The sequence below is a fragment of the Haemaphysalis longicornis genome, unplaced genomic scaffold (genome assembly GCF_048455015.1).
Source record: "Haemaphysalis longicornis isolate Haplotype H1 unplaced genomic scaffold, Haemaphysalis longicornis Haplotype H1 scaffold_3, whole genome shotgun sequence".
NCBI lineage: Eukaryota > Metazoa > Arthropoda > Arachnida > Ixodida > Ixodidae > Haemaphysalis > Haemaphysalis longicornis.
Genome location: NW_027526335.1, coordinates 109886120 through 109899772, shown reverse-complemented (window position 1 = coordinate 109899772; position 13653 = coordinate 109886120). Strand labels below are relative to the sequence as shown.

The window sequence follows — 13653 nt, the reverse complement described above, 5'->3', positions numbered from 1 at the left end:
ATATGTACAGCTTTCCACCGGCTGCGATTTGTTTGCTCGCACTAATCGTCATTGGCTGTCGCTTTTGCTTGTGGAGCTGAACATGGCTGTAAAGTTTTGCTCCAATTCGGTGCGTGTTATCCCAATGGTGTTTGCTTTGAGAACGGTCGTGAAATCACGCATCTGTTCATGAATTTGTTCGAGGGCATTACCCGTTGGCTGGACTTGAATCTTTGGTTTTATTCATTTCTATTTTATCTGACCATTAAATTGTTTTTCGTCCTGCATGTGGCGTGCGTCCACTTCTTTGTTTTGTTCTGATAAAATAGCGCGCAGTCATGCCTGCGTGTTAGCTACTAAGCAAGCAAAAAAAAAAAGAAAACAGCAACAAATCAAGCAAGCAGGCAGTCATGGCAAAAACGTGCAGTAATATTAAAAAACAATAGTGAGCTTTCTACAAGTATGGGCGTTGTAATCATTGAAATGGGAATGAAGCTAGGATTGTACACTTTTTTTGTAAAACTTACGACTAAAGGGGACAAAAAAAAACAAGAAAGAATATATCTGCACTCTTGCATGAGTTTGGATTAAATGTCAAAGGAGGCAACAAACGAATCTTTATTCGCGGACTTCCGCTTTGTTGCAGTGAATAATGCGGTGAGGAAACACGGCCAGCTACGAGCGCTGGGAAATGCACTGGAAATGAAAGTGTCAAACATCTATAATAAAGCATACTTTTCTGTGCGTTTCCAGTACCTACACATTTTCACTATTATACCAGGCTGTCTCTACCCCCCACCCAATTCCTTACAGATGTCGTTCTATGCTTAATAAAGCGGTGACCCCATAAATCTGTGCTTTTTTTTTTGTTCTGGTGCTTTGTTTACGTCATAGGTCGGCAAAACAGAAAGAACTCACTCAAACTCAATCACAATTTTTTTCATTCACGCTGTACTCAATCAAACTCAGACTCAAAAAGCTCGTGTTTTCACAACATCACTCGTACTCACTCATGAAATACTCATTAGTAATCATACTCACTTGTACTCAAACTCATTTGTCCTCACGAGTATTCGTACTCAATCTGTACTCATGAGTACTCAATCTGTACTCATGAGTACTGACTCTGTACTCATGAGTACTCACTCTGTACTCATGAGTACTCACTCTGTACTCATGAGTACTCAATCTGTACTCATGAGTACTCAATCTTCTGTACTCATGAGTACTACTCATTCTACACTCACGAGTACTACTCATTCTGCACTCATGAGTACTACTCATTCTGCACTCATGAGTACTCAATCTGTACTCATGAGTATTCAATTTGTATTTCTCACGAATAATCAACTTATCTGCACTGTTAGCTAGGTCGTATCTCGAATGGAAGAATAAATAGAAAAAAATAAAATGTTTAATTAATTAGAAAAACACAGGTTACATATATATCAGGACAGAGGAAGAAAACGTCTGACGCGGTGCGCTGTCGTAGGGCGACTTACTGCGCGAAGGCACGTACATGTGAGAGAGCGAAACGGAACGTAAGCACTCGCGTTGCGTCTGGCGTCTCCTCTTGTTTCAGGAATAAAACAACGAAGTCTAGGCCGGGTCGGGCTCAGGGGAGCTCGGGACTTGTCGGTGCGGCCGTGCCTGTAAACTGCGGTTTTGTGCGTGTCTTCGGGTAGTAGCTTTTGTCGTCCGTTTTCGTTTCCGGGCGCGCTGATATTCTCATAATCGTGCTCCAAATCTGAATTGTGCCTGCCCGCAGGCACAATGAAACGTACGCGTAGATTGACGTCCGTTCGTATCCAGATCACTGTCCGCTTATTCACAGATGCTCGATGCTGGCGTTTGTCTTTTATTGTTCCGGATACTAGAAACTTCGTTAAGAGGGTGTTCGTAACGTTGAGTTTCGGTAAATTTCAAATCTGCTTGATTTTATTGTGTGTGTGCCGTGGGATTGCTTTCGTCAGACCTGAACTTGACAGTGTTTATGGCGTTGCGTTAGCCGCGCCGCTTCCGTCGGCGATTGTGTTCGTGTAGCTCGTCGCGTGCTTGATGCATGTGGGGGCGTAGACGTCCACTTTGTCCGGTGGCGAGCTGCGTTGTGTAAGGATGGCATAGTTCGGCGCGTTGAGGACGTTGCTTGAATTGTTGTGTGCTTTGCGTATGGTGCGGGAGCAGTTTGGCTTTTCGTCTTAGTGTGCGGTAGCGTGGTGTTTTCGTAGGGTGGCATGGCTGATCGGTCAAGGTTGTTGAGGCTCCGTGCTCGCAGTCGCAGTGGTTGTTTCGGAAGTGAAACCGTTGTGGTGGGGAAGCAGGCGGAGTTCATGCCGTCAGTTCGGTCCCACATTCCTTGGCGTCGCAAGGGTGACTTCAGCGTTAGGGCATTCTATGCCTTCGTCTGGATCGGGTTCATTTGTTTCCGTTTTTGCCGTGTCCGTGCCGTCGCTCAAGCCCTCGTCTTTTGCCCGTTGTTTCGAGAATGCTATAATCGCTATCTCTCCCACACAAGCAGGCTTTGTTCGTCCCGAGTCCGCTTGCTCGCGGTTGCGTCCTCTTGTATGAAATGGTGTTTGTCTCGGTCGGAGCGTGGGTGCAGGAGATCTTGTTCGTTCTAGCTCGGACATGCCGCATGCGCTGGCCGTGTCGTTGCTCGTTGACGGACCAACCTACACGAGTGTTATGTTGTTCGTCTGCTGGACATCGGGCTGGAGCAGCGGCTGTGGAGAGCTCGTACGTTCCGGTAGGCTTGAACTGCGTGCGCTGGGTCTATTGCTGCTTGTGGCCAGGTGATTTCTGCGGTTGTAACATTCGCTGGACAAGTCCGGATAGCAGCAGTGGGAGCGGAGGATGTCGCGAATAGTAGTTTCCTCCGTGTGTGCTGGCTTGGTGGCGTTCCGTGCGCAGTGCATTTCGTTCACCGTTGTCAGCTCCACTGGTTCAAGTTGGATGTCGTTCGTCGCCTGTGGTGCGTTTCGTGCGCTGTATGTCTCGTTTTACGAAGGAAACTCCCCTATAATTGGTGTGCGGTTGTTCGCCACGTATGGTGCATTTCGGCAGCCGTGCGTCTTGTTCGCTTGTCGTGGCCATATCCACCAATCCGGATGTGATGTCGTTGGTTGCGTGGACCGGCGCCGGGATGTACGTACTGGCTCCGTTGCGTTCCGTGCTCTCAGCGTTCCGTTCGTGTACGTCTGTAACGGAATAGTGGGTGCCAGGAACGTGGTGCCTTCTGGCTCGTGCACGCTGCCTTCGTTGCGCGTCTCGTTGTTCGTTGCTGGAATGACGTGCGCGTGGGCGATGTAGCTCGTGGGCGATGTAGCAGAGCAACGTGTGTTCGTTATCTCGACAGAAATGCACTGACCTTCGATGCGTTTCCGTAATCGTGGCGATTACCTGGGAGAGGTCCGGTGAGCACGCAATCACAATTTTGCATGAGTCGTCTCGTTCATGTGCGTGCCGTCGTGCATTCTGCCTGTGTCCGGATCTCGAGCAGTCCAGGCACCGTGGGAAACGTGCGGCCGGCTCTCGCCAGTTGTCTCTGAAAACTTTCTCGTTCATCACGCACTCTTAACAACTGACCTGATCATAGTGTCAAGTTTCTTAAGATCGTTTTGTCGTACCTTGACATAGGGCGCTGCATATGTTATGCGGCTGATGACGAAGGCCTCCACTAGGCGGAGCGTCTCGCATTCCTGGAGGCCCCCGTGTTTGCCTGATACTCGACCGATCATGCGGCTGATTTGTTCACACGTAGATTTAAGTTTGTTAAGGGCAATGGCGTTATCGCATTTGTTATTACTCCCTTCTAAAACGTCCACCGAACGTTTAACACAGCTCGGGATGCACAATACGATCACTGAGCTCATAGAGGCTCAGTACACGAGTCAAATCATGCGACTGTCAATGACAACTACTGGCAGGCAGGTCCTTGAAGATCTCCGCATCGCTCTAACCCCTTCCACTGAAGACAGAGCGGACATCCCTCCCCTTGGCGCCGCAAACTAATCGTTAAACCTCTGCCCCGTAATATTCATCCTGACCGAAACTCAGGAAGAAGGCAAGCCCGAGCAACAGCCATAACAAAACAATATGGCACTCGTAAAGGCGTGTATCATGTAGACGCAGCGGGGCCCACACTGGAGGGCATCTGTACGGTTGCGGTACTGCATGAGGGAATACAGGTGGATGGACTATCGGTGAAAACGAGTAAAATTGAGTTTGCTGAAGAGACGGCTATAGCTTTGGCCGCCACTCATTCTGACGTAACGCACATAATGTCTGACTCGCAACAAGCTTGCCGAAATTTCTTCAGGGGTCGGATAGCACTCCTAGCTAGAAAACGAAAATTCTCACAAATGCCAATCCAGAAATATCCGACACCATAAAACAACTTGTATGGGTACCTGGCCACCAGGGAGTAGAGGGGAACGAGGCTGCGCACACAGCCGCCCGAGCGTCTCTCCTCCGGAGGTCCTCTGACTTCCCAGGCTATGACGGTACACCTGTACCTTACCCGCTCACCACATTCTCTGAGGTCACAACATACCTGCGCCACAGTATGCGGGCGTTCCCGGTGCCCGCCAAGGGCCTGGATAGAACTGAGGCGCGCCATCTTCGCCGGCTGCAGACGGGCTCATTCTACAGCCCCGCAATGCTCAAACATATCAACCCGTCCTTATCGGGTTCGTGTAACTTCTGCGGTCAGTGGGCAGACACGTATCATATGGTATGGGCCTGCCAGTATAATGCAGGGTTAAAACTCAAAATGAAGCGAACGAGGGAGGGCTAGGAGGCGGCCCTGTCCGGCTGCTCGGAAACGACTACACAACGTGACATGCGTCTACGGAAACTGCTGAAGACCGAAAAAGAGAGACTTCAGTACGCCTAGTGCGTGAATTGTTAGCAGCCTCCCCCGCCTCTCCCCTCAAACAACTGCAAGGGAGCAAGCGCAATGAAGCCGCCACGCGTTCACAGGCCGCGTCAACAAAAATAACTGCGGCAGTCAACAAGTGCCATAGGAGAAGAGCAACTGCGGCCGCGTTTCCCGCCGTGCCCTCACCCCCTAGTTTTTCCCTCTTCACCGTGACCCCTTGGCGAGCGACCGCCGAGAAATGCTTACAACGCCATACAGGGACCGAGAAAGGGGAGAGGTGCAATTTTCGTTGTCTAATTTTGCCATCCTTGACTGTTCAGCTGCACAGCGGCACCACTAAATGTTTGCGACTCGTACACGCGCGTCCGGACTCGAGCACGTGATTAAACTTGTTTGCACTACTGTACTCACGAGTGCAAATACTCAAGAGTGCAAGCACTCGCAAAACCAGTATTTATGAGTATTGTACTCATGAGTACTGTGTACTCATGAGTACTGTGTTCTCATGAGTACTGTGTAGTCATGAGTACTGTGTACTCATGAGTACTGTGTACTCACGAGTGCTGTGCACTCATTAGTACTCAAACTCGTGAGTACTCATACTCATGAATACTGTACTCATGAGTACTGTACTCACGAGTAGTGACTTACCCCTGTACTCACTCGTCATCATACTCACCTTTTTTTTCTGGGTGTGTACTCAATCATCATCGTACTTACTCGTGAGTTTGAGTACAAATGAGTACAAATGAGTGTACTCACGAGTGAGTACGCCGACCTATGGTTTACGTTGTCCGATGTCTGCTGCTCCAGCGTAGAGTGCGCGGAAACATTATGCGCTGGGAGAACGACTGGCTACAAATCGATGCTGCTTAAAGCTACACTGAACGTTTTTTTTATGTATATATATATATTATTGCGGTAACAAGATGATAGCGAGGAGACACACCTTTGAGCACTCGCTAAATGACGCCTCATGAATGAATTTGGACTGCCAGATGTCTTTCAAAATATCGCTTATTTAAAAAGATTGTGGTCTTCCTACTTTAAACAATCGTGCCTTCATTTCTAAATCACGATTAGGCAGTTAACAATAGCAATGCAGAAACTTACGGGGTCCGACCAGCTTTTAATAAGATAGTCGGCAGCATTTAAATTCATATTTTTTGCCGGTATGCGCACGACACGATGCTGACTGGCTCACTGCTTATTTCTGCTTTACTAAGTCACAAAAAATGTTGCTAAGCGGTGAGGTTTGCCTCACGGCGTACCTCCCACGTTTATCTCACCTTCCCATTAACATTATTTCACCTTTTCACAGATTAAGTGCGTTGTTTATAGAGCAATACTAATTACAGTGACGCCCTCGTTGGGCCCCGTATGTATCTAATTAAATAAAAAAACAAATAGACGAATAAATACATAAATAAATAGGCAGTTAAACCATCCAGTTTTCGGGGGAACAGATTTCGCCAGAGTGTTATCTATCAGCATGGTTTCATGGTTAAGCGTCTGACATTTAATAGCTTCAGCATTTTTAAATGACACACACATAGAATGCGCGGCGATAAACAAACAAATTGTACATTTCTGGCTCTGAAAATATAAGAGGGCTGATGTGTAAACCAACGATACAACAAAGCACTCCGAGCAAGGGCATCTGCAGGATAGTACAGATGGTCAAGGCAGTTCAGCAGTGTATACAGGATAAAACGTTTCGAGATACTCCAATCTTCATGGCCGTCTCTCGCGAACCCCCTTCCACGCCCCCCCCCCCCTTTTTTTTTTTTCAGCAAACACATTTTCTTTCTCAGGCATTCTTCCTCTACGAGTCATGCACAAACAGTGATATGATGGTGTCTGACATTTGGAACGCTCGAATTTCATGGAACTCACGTTTATGCCGAACCACTGGCTGGCCAATGCACGTTGGCATCCAATGCCCCACAGACAGCTTTTAAAGCACGTTTGACTAATTTTGTTTATTATCTTCTTTGCTTTAATGCAGCCAAAGCCTGCACTGGAAACTCACAGAGAATGTTAATCTGCACCTGGTTCGTCCCCCCTCTTCCCACGCTTTGACCTATTCCGGAACCTGGTGACCAGCAGTAATCCGGACGTCGTGATACTTTTGGCCTCCAAAGCGCACGATGCCCGCTCATCACATGGCTTCCTGGAATATTGAACCAGTCACCGGCTCAATAAAACGTTTTTTTACTACTACTACTATTACACTCGAACCTCGTGATGACGAAGGAGTATTGGGGCAGCAAATTAGTTCGTTATATCTGACATTCTTTGTAAGATTAGAGGTAAAATCGGTTCGAGAAAATCGGCATGTCTCGCGCAAAAATCCTAGACACTAAAACGCATTATTGTAGTCTTAGAACCCGCAATAAACGAGTTAATCTTTACCTGTCTCCTCGTGGCATTTCAAACAAAATGTATTGGAACATGAAAACGTGAAATAAGAACAAAACAAAGGTTATTTGACCTAACAGCCTTCTTATTTATTTGAAAAAGGGTGTGATCTTCGCCTGCCGGCATTTGACAGCACTGCAGGATGAAGTTTTCCGTAGTGTCCACGCACAAAAGGGCCTATTGTACTTTTCTATTTTTGCAGACTCTTGTATTCTAATTATTTTTGTGGCTTTTTAAATCTAGGTTCCGACTTCCGAGCCTCGCGTGAATTAAATATCTCTTCGTTCTAGGCGATACCGCACGGCTCTGGCGGTGTCAGTTTTCTTATAAAAAAAAACAGTCACTCAAACAAGGCCTAAGTTTTTATTTAGTCCTCTATAACCGATGATTCGCTATAACAGTGTTTGTTATAAAGTGGTTCGATTGCACTACTACTGCCGTTTGTTCACATCAGACTTCCCAAAAGGGCGGCGTGTTGTAACTGCGAAAAATGGGAGTAGTGGGTGTGGCAACTGCTCACAACCGTTCATAGTATCCTTCATGTGGCTTAAATCTTTCAATCAGTTTAAATTTAAACCGCTCGCAAGAGTGCAGCTGTCGTGTGCGCTGGAAAAGAAAGCAGACTCGATGTTTTACCAGTTTTAGGCGTTTTGTTAATAGTACACTCAAAACGCCAGGCTGCATCACCGGAGGAACGTTCCAAAATTGAACTAAGGCCTCCTTGAGAGTTCTAAGGCGACCTTAGTAAGGTAAGGAAGGTTTTAACATTTGGGCCTATAACTCAAGAAGAAGGGCAACTCGGGTGTTTCCCCTGTAGGCACCTAGAACTTGCGTTCCGTTGTGGCGAAAGAAATGCTTATGCAAAAAAAAAAAAAAAAGAAACGTTGCATGTTGAAAATGCTTGGCGAAAATGATTTTCCTTGTATGTCACACCCTTTGTCAAAATTTTTCAGGCCAATCGTAAGCCCTCTGGACTACAAAGAATTCCAAAAATAATACCGCTGCTACACTAGGGTCCAAATGTCATTTGAACCAAATGTCATTTGACTCAAATGGGTTGCTTCGAATGCCATTCAGAATCCGCCATGCTACACTACAATTTCGATGGCATTTAAAAGCTTTCACAACTGTTCGCTGTGCTGTAGTGGCGCTGTTGTTGCTCCGGTTCGTTTTCGCACACTAATACAACAATCAAACTTAGGAGCAGTCTGAGGCAGTAAAATGATATCAAATTAGAAGAGACACCAGTTTTAACTCTAACGCGGTGGCTGTTCGCGTTGTTTTTTTTTTTTTTTTTTTTTGCAACTGACCCACTGGTTTTGAGAGTATGAAAATTAAATATGTTGATTCCGTATTTTAAGTAAATAAACAGTGAACAAAGTTCCACAAACAACAATATTTTGTTTGTTTTACGTGCGGAAGTATTATATTTTTTATTGACGATCGAAGACGCTGCGTCCGAGAGTGCTGGAAATGGCATTTGAAATCTTAAATGTCTCTCTCGGTGCTCATTTGGCTCGAATGTCATTTGAGCCAAATGGCATTTGAAAACCTAGTGTAGCAGCACAACTTGGCATTTGAATCAAATGACATTTGGTTCAAATGACATTTGGACCCTAGTGTAGCAGGGGTATTAGATTTACCTTTAAATGTGAGACAGTTATTTCACGACCGTAAAAAAGAAAGGTGTTTTCTCCAGCTTTCCGGCATAAAACGGTTGAGCCTCGCTTGTACATTGAATTTTTTGCTTTCGGTTTGGGCAAAAAATTTTTTACAAGGACTGTACATTCGGTTTTAAAGAATTTTTTCATGAAAACTTGAACCCCAATATCGTTATAAACTTTATAGGAAAATTACCTCTATAAGAAGGACAAGGTGGTCAAGTAATAGCCAAGTTAGAAGGAATGACAGGAAATATGACGATCATTTTTACCGCAGCACTTTTTTGTGTTCACGTAAAAAAGAGCGAATGTAAGGAACGCTAAACGTGCCTTATTCCCGATTTTTTGTCAAAGTCAGGTCCCAATCCTTCATCGTTTACGCGCACGTGAACTAGCTCCTCGAAACTCGTATATGCATGGTTTGTAAGATATGTGCGTTTTATTTCCTTCTTAACAAATTTAGAGAACGTGCTACTTTCTAGAGTTCTTGTGTAGTGCGGTAGTTACTGCAGCGAAACAATCTATTTGTCGGTGGTTGTATTTAAAGCATGAAGAACAAAAAAAAAAGGTGTGTGTGGGGGGGAGGGGGGGGATCCTGCGTTTAACCAGTTGTACATGCATGCTAAAGTGATTGACGTTCACTATTTAAGTGCTCAACAGCAAATGGGTGCGTGAAAAGGCGAAGCATACACGCCCGCATCTAACATGCGATCAAGCCCTCGTAAAAGAGGCTTCGTTTATGTAGCTGTTCAACCCTTAAATTATGATGCGCGCAGTTTCTTACCGCACATCAACCACTCTAGTGGCTCTACACATACTCCTCCCTCGCCACAAGCTACCTAGCTAGTTTTTGAATAGCGTCGTCTCAACTTCAATGGTACATGCGATCAGCGTGTTTTACGCGCGTACTCTACTGTAAATAGGCCGGCTGCATTCGAAGCAGCCTCTGTTACAAGCCCTTTCATGCTTCAACGGGCAGAGCATTATGTCACCAGCTTGCTTCTTTCGGTCGTTTTCCACGCTTTTCACGAAAGTTGGACACACACCCCAGAGATGGCGCTTCCGCCCCTTGCAACAGCCCCAACCAGCACCAACTTTCGTTCCGCCGAACGCGTGCTCGCTGGGGTTGTTCCCCCTCCCCTCTCTGGGCGGCGGCAGCAGCAAGAGCGAGGAAGGCGGCCCCCCTTCCGCCGCCGCGCGCGCACTGCACGTGGTCCCCCCAAAGAGTGTCCGAGGAAATCCAGCGACTTTCACTTTTTTGCTTCCCCCCTCGTGGGGCGCGAAGACAAAGGCGAGCCTCGGAGAAAGCGAGAGGAAAAGGGGGAACTCGTCCGGCGGCGCCAGGGAAGGCACCGTCGCGGGGGGAGACGAGCCGGGCGAGGGCTGCCCTAGTTCGCCGCCGCTTCCCTCCTCCACTCGCCAAATGGGTCAAGCGACGCCATTGGCGGGCAGTGTAAATACTGCCACAAGCTAGCAGCCATCCACGGCCCCAAGTCCCTGCCTTTCCCTTCCCCGGGAACCCCCTCGCCCCCGCGGGTAGCCGTCCCTCGCCGAAGCTCACACTGGTCAGCCGCTATAAAAGATAGAGTTCAATTCACAGCGGTCGTCACTGGTCTTTGGGATAACCGAGGCAACAGGTGAGTTGTGGCGAGCTGCCCGCAAGAGTCGCCGCTGCCGAGAAGCAGCGGCTTCTCCAGCTGGCTGCCGGGGGTGTCCGAGGGCACATCCGAAAGCGCAGCGGGGAAGGGCGGGAAAGGAAGGAGGGGGGAAGCAGCCGTGTTCCGGAAGCCAGTTCCGACGCTGCTCTGGCTGCCCCAGGTCTGTGTCTCTAGAACGGAATCGCTGGCTCGGCCGGGGTTCTTTGCTCCTTCGCAGGTTTGCCGAAACCAGGATGAAAGCGTTCCTGTGCGTGGCAGCACTGCTGCTGGGCAGCGCCCTGGGAAGCCCGGGCCACTTCGGAGGCTTCGGCGGAGGCGGCGGATTCGGCGGTGGTGGCGGATACGGCGGAGGCGGCGGATACGGCGGAGGTGGTGGATACGGCGGTGGTGGCGGAGGCCACGGCCACGGCTGGTACGAGCCCCACCTGACGCTGGTCGTGAAGAAGGTCCACAAGCCCGTTCCCGTGCCTCACCCCGTCCCGGTTCCGGTGCCCTATCCGGTGCACAAGTCGGTTCCCGTGTACAAGCACGTGCCCGTCCCCAAGCCAGTGCCGGTGCCGCACATCATCCACCAGTACTACCCGGTGCCGAAAGTGATCCACATTCCCAAGCCCGTGCCTGTGCCCCACAAGGTCACCATCCACAAGCCCTACCCCGTGCCCTACCCCGTCAAGGTGCCCAAGCCCTACGTCGTGCACGTGCCCAAGCCCTACATCGTGCACAAGCCCTTCCCGGTGCCCGTGACCGTGCACATACCCAAGCCGTACCCCGTGCACGTGCACAAGCACGTTCCAGTGCCCATCACCAAGCACATCCCCGTAGAGGTGCCCGTCGTCAAGGAGCACCCGGTCATCATCAAGAAGCCCGTCCCCATCATGTAAGTGCATTCACGCCCGCCAAAAAGCCGCCGCTTTCATTCCCTGCCCCAGTAACAGTATCGAACTCGCTCAAAGTAATTAGAGAGCAATGTTTAATATTGAAGATGTAGAGCGCTACTGACAGCCTTGCATGATTAATGTCCCGCGGTCGAAATTGCACAGTCCGCCGTTCCAAACGGGCCGCGCGGAGCGCGCTCGTGCCGCTCGCTCCCCTCGCGCCCTTCGCCGGGTGCAACGGCCGGCGGACAAAAGGGAGCCGCGGAGTCACTGTCAAGGATAGCCGGCCCACTTCTGTCCGGCAGCCGTCAAGTCTCCGGCCACGCGGCCTTTCGTTTCGTTCCGCGGCCAGCTCCTCCGCAGCGGCCGAGCGCGGCAATCCTCGCCGACCTTCTCGAGGCCGCGGTAGCGCCCTTCTCTCGACAGCGAACGCGCGCGCGGAGCTCATTTGGCTGCTCGTGATGCGTGTCACTCGCGGGAGCGCTGTCGTTGTCGTCGTCACTGTTGCGTGAGCGCGGCGCGTTGTGTCACCCGATTACCGCTCCCCCTTTTCTTGCTACGCCTCGCTTCTCGTGATCGCCGTACTGACGTTGTGTGTCTTTCTCTTTGCGCAGCTTGGAGTCCAAGGGATGGCACTAAAGGATCTTCCGAATGAGCCTGGTTGCCGCTACGCGACTTCCCGGACGCCGTTGAACCGTCTACGCCGAGAGAAACCACGAAGACGGGTCTTGAACGTCCGAGGTCGTCGCGGCGCAGCCTGTTGAGCGGGAACCCAACGCCAGGAATGGACGAACGAGACACCAGGCAACGACAACACGACACAGGCGGTCGCCCAGCCGCCGGCAGCGCTCCGACGCGCTACCAGCGTGCTCGGAGCCTTTCCTAGCCAACATCCACTGTAAACAAGCCCTACGTCGACAGACGACGTCGCCGGGAGCATTGCTGGAACGGCGACACGCGAAAGACACCACAGACATCACACAATCTTCGGCGACGGACCACACAAACACGAAGACACCGACTCTCCTAGAGACTTCTCCTTTGCCGGAACCGGCGGCCGGAGCTCCGTGGGCGGGAACCAGCGGCGCATCTTCGAAGGACGCCCCCCACGTGACTCCGGAAGCCTCCTCCAAGTTCGAGTGGACCGAACGCGCCAAGTGTCCTTTGTACAGCTCAAGTCACGCGTGATCTGTTTTTTTTGCTTCCTCTGTAAATGCCGGCAGGCAGGAGCAGCTTTCCTTAGTTTGTAGATGAACTCTCTCGCGTTAGGATTTAAGTTCTTAGGATCCCTTTAACTATCTCCTCTCATCCCTTAGCAGCCTTGATTTCCACTCCGTGTGCGATTTCCCTCGAGTTGCAACATTTCGCCTCTCCCCTCCTTTTTTCATTTGTTGAGCAGTTGCGTCGTCCCTTCTTGTTACCTCTTATTTGTTCAATATTTTTTGAGCCATAGTGTGAATATTGTTGTATATAGAGAATCGGGTGCGTGGGAACATGGGCGGCTGAACGACAGGTGCGACGCGCCGTCGAAGTTAACGGCCAGAGAGCAAACTCCAATACTAGTAACAAAAAAAAAACGAAGTTAAGAAAGAGAAAGAGAGAGAGACGAAGCGAATCCAACACAGAAGAGTTTCTTTGGAACTGCCTACTGTAATTATATGTTGTATAATAAATCTTGTCAAGTTTTTATCCCCTGGTCTTGCCCCTTACTTCCTTTTTTTTTACATTTCAGGCTCATTCTTATCAGCAGCACTCGTGGTGTGGTGTATACGTGACCGTTTTCTCTAACCTCCCATCTTCATGGCTAAAACGTGAAGGTCGGATTAGATATCAAGAATGCCTACGTGGTTAAGCTTGCGTAATGGAGGAGTTTCTCGGCTTCGCCGAGCCAGGCCTCGTAAGGTTCCGGCGTTGACACCACGTCGGTAACGTTGTGACGCGACTGCAGCGCTAACCTATATTACGACAAGCTGTAATGCGGCGCATGCTTATTGGGCTCTGCCTGCTCCCGGTTGTCGTTCTGGTCAAGTCCGGTAGAAAGCGTGCAATCCTGTACAGTTGGAGGATTTTCTTATTATATTTCCTGTACCAACAACCACAAAAAAAAAAAAACGCGGGCTTTTTGAACGCAAATTCACGGGACACTTTGAATGCCCGACGCCCTTGACAATTTTAACGTG

The 13653-nt window shown here is 49.4% G+C and overlaps 1 protein-coding gene across 1 annotated transcript; it reads left to right on the top strand.

The window, feature by feature from the left end:
* The first annotated feature begins 10181 nt into the window (after nucleotides 1-10181).
* LOC144175013 (uncharacterized) lies at nucleotides 10182-13079 on the top strand. The gene is made up of 3 exons (XM_077704021.1): nucleotides 10182-10577; nucleotides 10816-11475; nucleotides 12088-13079. The coding sequence occupies exons 2-3, from the start codon at nucleotides 10832-10834 to the stop codon at nucleotides 12110-12112; spliced, it is 669 nt and encodes a 222-aa protein (XP_077560147.1). The 5' UTR covers nucleotides 10182-10577; nucleotides 10816-10831; the 3' UTR covers nucleotides 12113-13079.
* Nucleotides 13080-13653: the final 574 nt, after the last annotated feature.